The 12,133-nt window shown below is 42.0% G+C and overlaps 1 protein-coding gene across 1 annotated transcript in view; it reads right to left on the reverse strand.

Annotated features, from left to right (window-relative positions):
• The window catches only part of LOC121551392 (uncharacterized protein C16orf52 homolog B), a 31,946-nt gene extending 19,813 nt beyond the window's left edge, over positions 1-12,133 (reverse strand). The window contains exon 1 of the mRNA XM_041864018.2: positions 11,058-12,133. Within this exon, the coding sequence (XP_041719952.1) occupies positions 11,058-11,163 (106 nt within the window). The 5' untranslated portion in view covers positions 11,164-12,133. The remainder of the gene's footprint in view (positions 1-11,057) is intronic.

Consider the following 12,133-nt stretch of genomic DNA (forward strand, 5'->3'; position numbering starts at 1 on the left):
TTACCACTGCATAAGTTTAGAAAAAACAATGTTTCCAGAAGACAAGTTTCTTCATATTCGTTCCATGACAAAAGGACAGACGCTTACACACACAGTTTTACTGAACACAACAACATAAAAGTGCTTGTTAAAGGAGAGGGCAGGAAGCTAGTAGTATACTTTTCAACAGCCAAGCACTTCTCTCTCCCTCTAGTCCCTCATGCCCTGACCATGTACTAAAACAGGATGCCGCCCAGTCAGTGCAGACAAAGATGGTGGAGGAGGATTCTGCTCTCTGGTACAGCCGGTACAGAGAAACAGGTGATGTTATTGTGGCTGTGTCCCAACTTGGCTGTTGATACTAGCATGGCCACCTCCAACTGGCTCGTTCAATCTCTCTGCACTCCCCTGCAACTCTTCCCTGGCCAGGGTGTTGAAAATGTGTTCTCAGTTAACGTATCTGGTAAAGTAAGGGTTAATGATAAAATATTAACTTGCTACATTCACACATACAGTCTGCCCACTGTAACTGTGCTTGCTCTACTAAAACAAGGCTAACCAAGACAGTTATCCAAACCTTAGGTCCCAATAGCATGCAAGGAAGCCACAGGGATGCTTTGGCTATACAACAACGAGGCAAATTTAAGAGCTATTTCCAGATGTACGCTTTTAAATATCTAATTTTAAACAACAACAAAAACAATTTCCTCAATTGTTCCTCGGCGCAAAGGTTATTTCGTCCAACTATCAGAACAGAACATTTTCACAGCAGTGGGAGGGCTTGGCACCGCTTGCTGGCTTTGCCATTTAGAAGTAGAGCAGAAATCACTCTAAAAACAGCCACCGACACGACCTATTGCTGAGAGAGACAATCAGCCCTCCATGTAAACACACCGATGAATAGAACAGAAGAGGGAGAGAGAAAGAGAGACAGATAAATCATTTTCTCCCTTCACAGCTGTAACACACATACTGTACACACACTCAAAACACAGAATTTATAGACGCCATGACGGCCTTGCTGGCTGTTTTCTATTTTCTGAAAATGTCACGACTATCACCTCGTGGTCTTCTTCTATGGTGGACTTTGTTCTCTCTCATAGCTCATGTCAAAGCTTCTCCTCCACTGTGTTTTCAGGGTGATGTTGTGCCACTCGGTTATAGGCATGGATCTGTGGAATGGCAGTGTTAATCCAATGTCTTTATGCCTCTTAGAATCTCTGAGCAGCGTGAAAATACAGAGAATCTGAAAAATGTTCAAATCTGTTGTCTTATCAATATGTGTTGTGTATGTTCGTATCACCAATAGTAGCGCTCGACTCTTGCTATGAAAAAAGGACTTGGGCAGGAGTATACAGTAAACTGTTTCACGTAAGTGTCACTAATATCCCTTTCACATAGGATTTACAGTATTTTGCATGTAATTTTTTTGCAATGTTTATATGACCCCCTTTCAAACAGGCCCATTTTTACCACATTCTTGCCGGCATAAGCCTTTTACATGTATATGTCCCTAGCGCATGCCAGCACAGGTGACGAGTGGGAGTAGGGGTGTGCAGATGTTTGTGGGTGTCTATTTTAATAAAATTGCTGTCATCTACCAAAACATTTATATTTTGAAACAGAGCTCAAGCCCACGCGCATGAGAGTTTGTAGGTGCCTGTACAGTGCCCTCAGAAAGTATTCATACCCCTTGACTTATTCAACATTTTGTTGTGTTACAGCCTGAATTCAAAATTGATGAAATATTTTTTTTATCAACCATCTACACACAATACCCCATAATGACTAAATGAAAACATTTTTAGACATTTTTGCCAGTTTAGTGAAAATGAAATACAGATATATCTCATTTACATACACTACCGGTCAAAGGTTTTAGAACACCTACTCATTCAAGGGTTTTTCTTTATTTTTACCATTTTCTACATTGTAGAATAATAGTGAAGACATGAAAACTATGAAATAACATATGGAATCATGTAGTAACCAAATAAGTGTTAAATAAATCAAAATATATGTTATATTTGAAATTCTTCAAATAGCCACCCTTTGCCTTGATGACAGCTTTGCACACTCTTGGCATTCTCTCAACCAGCTTCATGAGGTAGTCACCTGGAATGCATTTCAATTAAAAGGTGTGCCTTCTTAAAAGTTAATTTGTGGAATTTCTTTAGGTGGTTAATGCGTTTGAGCCAATCAGTTGTGTTGTGACAAGGGGGGGTACAGAAGATAGCCCTATTTGGTAAAAGACCAAGTCAATATTATGGCAAGAACAGCTCAAAAAAATCAAACGACAGTCCGTCATTACTTCAAGAACTGAACGTTTCTTCAAGTGCAGTCGCAAAAACCATCAAGGGCTATGATGAAACTGGCTCTCATGAGGACCGCCACAGGAATGGAAGACCCAGAGTTACCTCTGCTGCAGATGATAAGTTCATTAGAGTTACCAGCCTCAGAAATTGCAGCCCAAATAAATGCTTCACAGAGTTCAACAGACACATCTCAACATCAATTGTTCAGAGGAGACTGTGTGAATCAGGCCTTCATGGTAGAATTGCTGCAAAGAAACCACTACTAAAGGCCACCAATAAGAAGAAGAGACTTGCTTGGGCCAAGAAACACGAGCAATGGACATTAGACCGGTGGAAATGTGTCCTTTGGTCTGGAGTCCAAATTGGAGATTTTTGGTTCCAACCGCCGTGTCTTTGTGAGAAGCGGTGTGGGTGAACTGACGATCTCCGCATGTGTATTTCCCACCGTAAAGCAAAAAGGAGGAGGTGTTATGGTGTGGGGGTGCTTTGCTGGTGACACTGTCTGTGATTTATTTAGTTTTCAAGGCACACATAACCAGCATGGCTACAACAGCATTCTGCAGAAATACGCCATCCCATCTGGTTTGGGCTTAGTAGGACTATCATTTGTTTTTCAACAAGACAATGACCCAACACACCTCCAGGCTGTGTAAGGGCTATTTTACCAAGAAGGAGAGTAATGGAGTGCTGCATCAGATGACCTGGCCTCCACAATCCCCCGACCTCAACCCAATTGAGATGGTTTGGGATGAGTCGGACAGCAGAGTGAAGGAAAAGCAGCCAACAAGTGCTCAGCATATGTGGGAACTCCTTCAAGACTGTTGGAAAAGCATTCCAGGTGGAGCTGGTTGAGAGAAAGCCAAGAGTGTGCAAAGCTGTCATCAAGGCAAAGGGTGGCTATTTGAAGAATCTCAAATTTAAAATATATTTTGATATGTTTAACACTTTTTTGGTTAATACATGATTCCATATGTGTTATTTCATAGTTTTGATGTCTTCACTATTATTCTAACAAAAATAAAGAAAAACCCTTGAATGAGTAGGTGTTCTAAAACTTTTGACCGGTAGTGTATGTAAATGAGATTTTTGGTTCAAACCGCCGTGTCTTTGTGAGATGCAGTGTGGGTGAACAGATGATCTCCGCATGTGTATTTCCCACCTTAAAGCATGGAGGATGAGGTGTTATGGTGTGAGGGTGCTTTGCTGGTGACACGGTCTGATTTATTTAGAAATCAAACTTAACCAGCATGGCTACCACAGCATTCTGCAACGATACGCCATCCCATCTGGTTTGGGCTTAGTGGGACTATCATTTGTTTTTCAACAGGACAATGACCCAACACACCTCTAGGCTGTGTAAGGGCTATTTTACCAAGAAGGCGAGTGATGGAGTGCTGCATCAGATGACCTGGCCTCCACATACTACATGATTCCATACGTGTTATGTTATAGTTTTGATGTCTTCACTATTATTCTACAATGTAGAAAATAGTACAAAGAAAGAAAAACCCTTGAATGAGTAGGTGTTCTAAAACTTTTAACTGGTAGTGTAAGTATTCACACCCCTGAGTCAATACATGTTAGAATCAACTTTGGCAGCGATTACAGCTGAGAGTCTTTCTGGGTAAGTCTATAAGAGCTTTGCACACCTGGATTGCATAATATTTCCACATTCTTTTTAAAATTCTTCAAGCTCTGTCAAGTTGGTTGTTGATAATTTTCAAGTCTTGCCATAGATTTAAGCCGATTTAATTCAAAACTGTAACTCAGCCACTCAGGAACATTAAATGTCATCTTGGTAAGCAACTCCAGTGTATATTTGGCCTTGTGTTTTAAGTTATTGTCCTGCTGAAAGGTGAATTTGTCTCCCAGTGCCTGTTGGAAAGCAGACAACCAGGTTTTACTTTAGGATTTTGCCTATGCTTAGCTCTATTCCGTTTCTTTTCATCCCCCAAAAATCCCTAGTTTTTGACGATGACAAGCATACCCATAACATGATGCAGTCACCACCATGCTTGAAAATATGAAGTGACGTGTTGTGTTGGATTTGCCCCAAACATAACACTTTGTATTCAGGACATTAAGTTCATTTCTTTGCCACATTTTTGGCAGTTGCAAACAGGATGCATGTTTTGGAATATTTGTATTCTGTACAGGCTACCACCTTTTCACTCTGTCATTTAGGTTAGTATTGTGGAGTTACTACAATGTTGTTAATCCATCCTCAGGTTTCTCTTATCCCAGCCATTAAACTCTGTAACAGTTTTAGTCACCATTGGCCTCATGGTAAATTCCCTGAAAGGTTTCCTTCCTTTCTGGCAACTGAGTTAGGAAGGACACCTTTATCTTTGTAGTGACTGGGTGTATTGATATACCATCCAAAGTGTAATTCATAACTTCACCATGCTCAAAGAGATATTCAATGTCTGCTTTTATTTTTACCCATCTACTAATCGGTGCCCTACTTTGCAAGGCACTGGAAAACCTCACTGGACTTTGTGGTTGAATCTGTGTTTAAAATTCACTGCTTGATTGAGGGATCTTACAGATAATTGTATGTGTGGGGTACAGAGATTAGGTAGTCATTCAAAAATCATGTTTAACACTATTATTGCACACAGAGTCCATGCAATTTATGTGACTCATGCACATTTTTACTCCTGAACTTATTTAGGCTTGCCATAACAAATGGGTTGAATACTTAAAGACTCAAGACATTTCAGTTGTTCATTTTTTATTAATTTGTCAATTTCTAAAAACATATTTCCATTTTGACATTATGGAGTATTGTATGTAGGCCAGTGACACAAAATCTCAATTTAATATATTTTAAATTCAGGCTGTAACACAAAATGTGGAAAAAGTCAAAGGGTGTGAATACTTTCTCTAGGCCCTGTATGTGCTTTAGAAAACCTTAGAATCTGCTCTTTCCGAACATGTAAAGAAATACAAAATCTGACCTGGATGAACCTCTGTAGGATGATTTGAAAATAAACTATATATTTTTATGCACGCTTGATATTTTTTTCCTACCCTGACTCCGATTTGTTAGGGAGCAGGCGTAGGCTGTTAAATTTCGAGTATCTTCATCATGATACCGATAGAAAAAGAATAGAAATCTATATTTTCAAAAGCATACGCAAACAGAGATTCAGATAAATAATGTCCCCACGCTTGTTTCAAAGCAGCGCGATGGCGCTGTCCCAATCAAAATGGTGCTGAAATTATTATCTAGTTGACCACGCTTTTTGTCTTGGATAGAAATGTATAGAAGAAGACACAATATGCTTACTGCATGAAATGATAGTCCTATGTATTTCTGACAGCTGGAAAGCGAAGCGAGGATCTCATCATTAAGTCTAGTTGTAGGATAGCATGGTGAGAGATGGCATATCGCATTTGCTAATCAGTCAAGGAAACAAAATAACACTAAACACTGAACCGTGACCCTTTTTAATCTCATTGTCTCTCTCTGTGTGTGCGTCTATTTTCATTCAGATGGTGACAGAGACACTCTGAAGACAACAGGATCTGCAGGAGGGCAGAGGGCTGCGGGCAGATTCACAGTTGTCTCTGTGACACTGACACTGCCAGTAATAATGGGCTTTGTGTAGAAGCCCAGGCAGGAAATGAACTTAGCTGTGATTGCCTGGGAACTGGGGGCGTCACACAGAGGTGAGGACATGGTCTTTTCAGCTGGAGAGCCAACATTTCTCCTCCTTTTGTGCCAGTGGTTGTCGTGGTCCCCAAGCGTCTCTGTGTTGTCCTGGGCCACGTAGTCAGGATTGGAGAAACTCCAGGCTCTACTTATGACTTATTCACCTACAGGCTTTTCAATTGGTCTTGTTCAACAACAAATCCATAATGTTATCTCCTTCGTTAGAATAATCTTTAGCCGTGACCAAAGACAGGTGTACAGTAACCCATTTAGGAAACACTGCTGTGGCATTGTGTTGAGTGAGGAGACTCAACCCTTCTTCTGTATATTATACGCTCAATGTATCGGACTCAAGGTTCCAATTACAGGGTTGCCTAGAGCTGCCAAGCTCTCCCGTAGCAAATTCAAGGCACCGTAATAAGGGCACCACCCCAAGAGTCAATGAGTAGCTCAAAATCTAAACCCTGGTTCCATTAACGCTAACACAGATAACTGATGTAGGTACAGCTAACTTAATTAGAAGGTTAAAAAATCTGACCTAAGATCAGTTTCTGTGGGCAACCTCTTCATTCATCCCTACTAATTGGCCTAGGTGGCATGTCTGTTTCTCTACGCTTTGACCTTAGAGAGACGCCATGATGAGTTCCTCAGCCACTGATCTGTTTTTATATAGTAATGATTCGGGTTTAAGGGTGGGGTAGGGTCATCTGATCCTAGATCTGAGCTTAGGGGCAAGTTCCGCTAGGATTGTGTCTGGGTGACATTTCACCCCGATCCATAATCCCCCGCGGTGAGGAATGTGTGTGGGAAACACACAAAGGATGCATTTCAATAGTCTAAAGTGACCAATTCTGCTGGTCTCCTCTACCTCATCTTTACTGAGAGCACTGGCTAGGTTAGGGTTTCCCAAACTAGGGGTCGCGAGAGAAAATGTGCGCTTGGTTCATAGAACCAGGGTTACGTCATTAACCTAGATGCGGTTTTAATAAACAGAGCGGTTTATGTTTTCTTCCTAGTAATGTGGCTCTTTCTTTTGAATGGTTTAAGCTACAAAATATTATGACCCCGTCACTAAAAGATAAGACTCTCAGGAACACTTACGTACGGTTTCCCTGTACTATGCCCACAAGCCGTTAGAACCGAGTGGACAAGACCAGGCACTAAATCCCACTGTGGGAAAAGAACATCATCAATGACGATGTTCTTTTCTACACAGAAGATCATGCAACATTATTGCCTGATGATCTTCTGAAAGTTTTTTTAATTTAGCAGACGCTCTTATCCAGAGCGACTTACAGTTAGTGAGTACATACATTTTTTAATATATATTTTTCATCATCAAATAACATTATCACTTTCATGAATGTGCTTGTTGGGAGTGTAAGATCTAAAATGATCATCCAGACTGTGGTGAGCAATTAGGCTAACCACTACCCCTATAAACACATCACAATCAAACCATGATGACAGTGGTAAACTCTTGTGATGTGTCACAAAGGCGAACCCTGACCAAAATACTTGTTCTGCAGTCCATTAAAAGACTGCCAATGTGCTGGCGATCTTCTTCTCTATATTGAGTTACTTCTATAAGGAATTGGACTGATAATGCATAATGCCCGCAACCTGTCACAAAACCAGGAGGTCATGATGAAAGGCACAGGAAACCAAAGGCAGGCTTTGTAACTGTAAATCCCTGGGTGAGAAAAGCCTTGTGCTAGCCTTCAGAGAGGGGAGAGAGGCGGGATGTTAAGAACGGTCTTTCCATCTCATAAACACAGCCCAACAAAAGACCCACCATCATCATCATCAAAGAAACAGCAGGGGAGACTGGGGAGAGGAAGTGAGAGCAGTGGGAGATATGAGAGGCTGGTCGTTTGCACCACTCTACTAAAACCAGCAGCCGAACCAAAACAAACCCTTTTGGCCATGCAGCCGGACGCACAAATGAGAGGTTTTCATTCAATTGCAGCCAGAGTTGCGCCTTGGAAACTCTAATAAATTGTCCAGGATTAAAAACATTATATAATTGGAATTGGTTATGACATTGTTTCCCCTATATTCATTTAGCAGTGGTGGCCCACCACTGTTTATTGTTGCCACGACTGCAAAAAATGTTGTTGTTTATATATATATATATACACACACACACAGTGGGGAGAACAAGTATTTGATACACTGCCGATTTTGCAGGTTTTCCTACTTACAAAGCATGTAGAGGTCTGTAATTTTTATCATAGGTACACTTCAACTGTGAGAGACGGAATCTAAAACAAAAATCCAGAAAATCACATTGTATGATTTTTAAGTAATTACTTTGCATTTTATTGCATGACATAAGTATTTGATCACCTACCAACCAGTAAGAATTCCAGCTCTGTTAGTTTTTCTTTAAGAAGCCCTCCTGTTTTCCACTCATTACCTGTATTAACTGCACCTGTTTGAACCCGTTACCTGTATAAAAGACACCTGTCCACACACTCAATCAAACAGACTCCAACCTCTCCACAATGGCCAAGACCAGAGAGCTGTGTAAGGACATCAGGGATAGAATTGTAGACCTGCACAAGGCTGGGATGGGCTACAGGACAATAGGCAAGCAGCTTGGTGAGAAGGCAACAACTGTTGGCGCAATTATTAGAAAATGGAAGAAGTTCAAGATGACGGTCAATCACCCTCGGTCTGGGGCTCCATGCAAGATCTCACCTCGTGGGGCATCAATGATCATGAGGAAGGTGAGGGATCAGCCCAGAACTACACGGCAGGACCTGGTCAATGACCTGAAGAGAGCTGGGACCACAGTCTCAAAGAAAACCATTAGTAACACACTACGCCATCATGGATTAAAATCCTGCAGCGCACGCAAGGTCCCCCTGCTCAAGCCAGCGCATGTCCAGGCCCGTCTGAAGTTTGCCAATGACCATCTGGATGATCCAGGGGAGGAATGGGAGAAGGTCATGTGGTCTGATGAGACAAAAATAGAGCTTTTGGTCTAAACTCCACTCGCCGTGTTTGGAGGAAGAAGAAGGATGAGTACAACCCCAAGAACACCATCCCAACCGTGAAGCATGGAGGTGGAAACATCATTCTTTGGGGATGCTTTTCTGCAAAGGGGACAGGACGACTGCACCGTATTGAGGGGAGGATGGATGGGGCCATGTATCGCGAGATCTTGGCCAACAACCTCCTTCCCTCAGTAAGAGCATTGAAGATGGAGTCGTGGCTGGGTCTTCCAGCATGACAACGACCTGAAACACACAGCCAGGGCAACTAAGGAGTGGCTCCGTAAGAAGCATCTCAAGGTCCTGGAGTGGCCTAGCCAGTCTCCAGACCTGAACCCAATAGAAAATCTTTGGAGGGAGCTGAAAGTCCGTATTGCCCAGCGACAGCCCCCGAAACCTGAAGGATCTGGGGAAGGTCTGTATGGAGGAGTGGGCCAAAATCCCTGCTGCAGTGTGTGCAAACCTGGTCAAGACCTACAGGAAACGTATGATCTCTGTAATTGCAAACAAAGGTTTCTGTACCAAATATTAAGTTCTGCTTTTCTGATGTATCAAATACTTATGTCATGCAATAAAATGCAAATTAATTACTTAAAAATCATACAATGTGATTTTCTGGATTTTTGTTTTAGATTCCGTCTCTCACAGTTGAACTGTACCTATGATAAAAAGTACAGACCTCTACATGCTTTGTAAGTAGGAAAACCTGCAAAATCGGCAGTGTATCAAATACTTGGTCTCCCCACTGCTGAGACTCGCTTTTAAATGGATAGTCGTTGGCTAAATGACTGGAAGTCTATGGGAACAGCTTGCATGTCATTGCCCTAACACTACCCTTGCCACCAGTGCTGAACAGAAATCCTATGGGAAACACTGTATGATGTGTGGTATGCAATGCATGCAACCCTACACTTACCAGCACTTTTGCTGTGGTAGGCTAATTGCAGGTGTGAACGTTATCAACAAAGCAGGAGTGAGGCAGATGGCACTGCCTACTACCAGGAATAGGTTACTGAGGCCATTGCTGAGTAGGCATACAATGTTATTTACTGTCTAACATGAGTTAGCTACTATTCATTTCCAGTAAGGGTGTCAATATCACCAAGTAGTTTTTGAAGCCAAAACATGAATGTTATTGTCATAGAAGGCTTATTTGAGTTGAGGCTTACTGTCTGATTGAAAGATAAAGACAGTGAACACACATGATAAACAGTGTTTTGAAAACATCCATCCCTTTTCTTCTTAGAAAATAGGGCAATGCAACATTTAGTCAAACAAATTGCTTCTGCTGCAGCAGCTGACAAGCTACACTGGTTTCACATTGGTGGATGAACCCTCCCTGACCCAGTTCTTACTATAAGCCATCATTGTCGTGGGGGGGGGGGGGCAAAGAAGAGCATCAGCCTATCAATGGCATGTGGATCTGTTTTGAGGATTGTCAACAGAAAAAGACCAACTGGCATTTGGTAGGCAAGCAGGAAGCCTGTATTCAACACTTGTTACAGTTGATCAAGTCTGTCGATTGACCCACAGGATTGATTAAGTGGTCACTGATGTAGCTACTACAAAAATGTGAATTGCTCCGATGACAGATCAATCTTCTAAATAAACAACTGCGGCCAAGAAATTACTGAGTAGTGCTTCTTGAGTAGTGCAAATATGAATAATTACAACACTACCCTTACGTAAACGAGTGTAGTAGAGAATAGAACCTATATCAAATAATTTCTCTGTGTCCCCCCAATATATCAGCAATAAAATATTATATAGGCCTAAAATCATATCTACATGTGATATATAAATGATGTTTATTATGCATCACTATTTTGGATTAGTAGCCCAGTGTTTCAAATCACAGAGGAACATAGAACAAACGACAGAGTTGCATAGGGCAAAAGATCCCTCTGCGGATATGTAAACATTGCTAGAGGGTGGATCTCTGTTCTGTGGATTATGAATGCAGCAGCAGGTAAAGGCTTCAATTAATATATAACGTATAGCCCTACAATCTGCAAAGGGGAATCATTACATCAGTAATGCTGTAACATTCAAATGAAAATACAGTGGTCAATGTCAAATATAAGAGTTAAATAATTCCCCAATTACCTGCAGATTCGCCTGTGTTGATCCAGTCGGGGTTTGCAATACTTGCGATGGCAAAGATATCCGCTGCCAGAAACAGACATCCTGATATTATTGTTAATTTATCCATATTTGCAGCTAAAGTCTGGGTGCTTTAAATTAGTAGATATGAAAGACGTGGCTTAGAGTTCCAGGTAAGACCAAGGAGTTTAATCCTCAGAGATACAGTTTTTAGATATCAGTTTACGTTAGTTATCAGTCCACCTCACCCCCTTCAAATGAGACTCAACTGGTTTGGAGGTTCAGCCGGTCATTATTCCTTTGGACATCGCAGTAACAGCAAATCAACAAACCTTCATTCGGCTTACATATGGCTAAAAACGGAAGAAAAAAAAATCACATCTCAAACGACAATCTTTTCGCCCCGAATCTTCCTCCGATAAAGCAAGAGGAGCTCGGGCAACGTCAGGGCCCAAGTCTCCAGCCGCTTGTGTTCTCGCTCGGATCCGCACCGTAGCAGCAGCAGCATTTGGTTATTGCGACTAGCAGGATAGCTAGCCACCTAGCTAGCTATTTCCCACATTCTGACTCCGTGTGCCGAACAACAACCCAGAGAGGGTGCTTGACGGCCGAACCCCCATTTGAAGAAGTACTTTAAACCATTTTACGAACAAAACTCCCCCAGACAGAGGTGCTAAATAATCTAAGAATGCTGTGCCTTCAATATGTCCTTGTTTTCAGCGAAGCTCTAAGGTTAGCTAGCCGTCAGGAAAACGAGAACCCATCCTCCCTCTTGCTTATTCATGCCGCCTTCTTCTCCGCTGGTGGAGTAGCATCTGTAAAGAGTCCGCTAGCTCGCAAGCTCTGGCGCCGACATAGTTAAGTAGGAACCAAGGCAGCTCGAGCACGTTCGGCGGCTTTCGCCGAATGTTTATATGGAAATACGATATTAATAAAGCCGCTCCGAACAGTGAAGGAAAGGTTGTGGTTATACTTTCCCCGGTTAGCCCACTAACGTTAGCTCTGCCCCATATCAAGCGAACACTGTCCCTCACGCAGTGCGTTCCACAGACACAACAGCCCACTCACACACACTTTCA

This window comes from Coregonus clupeaformis, chromosome 35, assembly GCF_020615455.1.
Source record: "Coregonus clupeaformis isolate EN_2021a chromosome 35, ASM2061545v1, whole genome shotgun sequence".
Taxonomy (NCBI): Eukaryota; Metazoa; Chordata; class Actinopteri; order Salmoniformes; family Salmonidae; genus Coregonus; species Coregonus clupeaformis.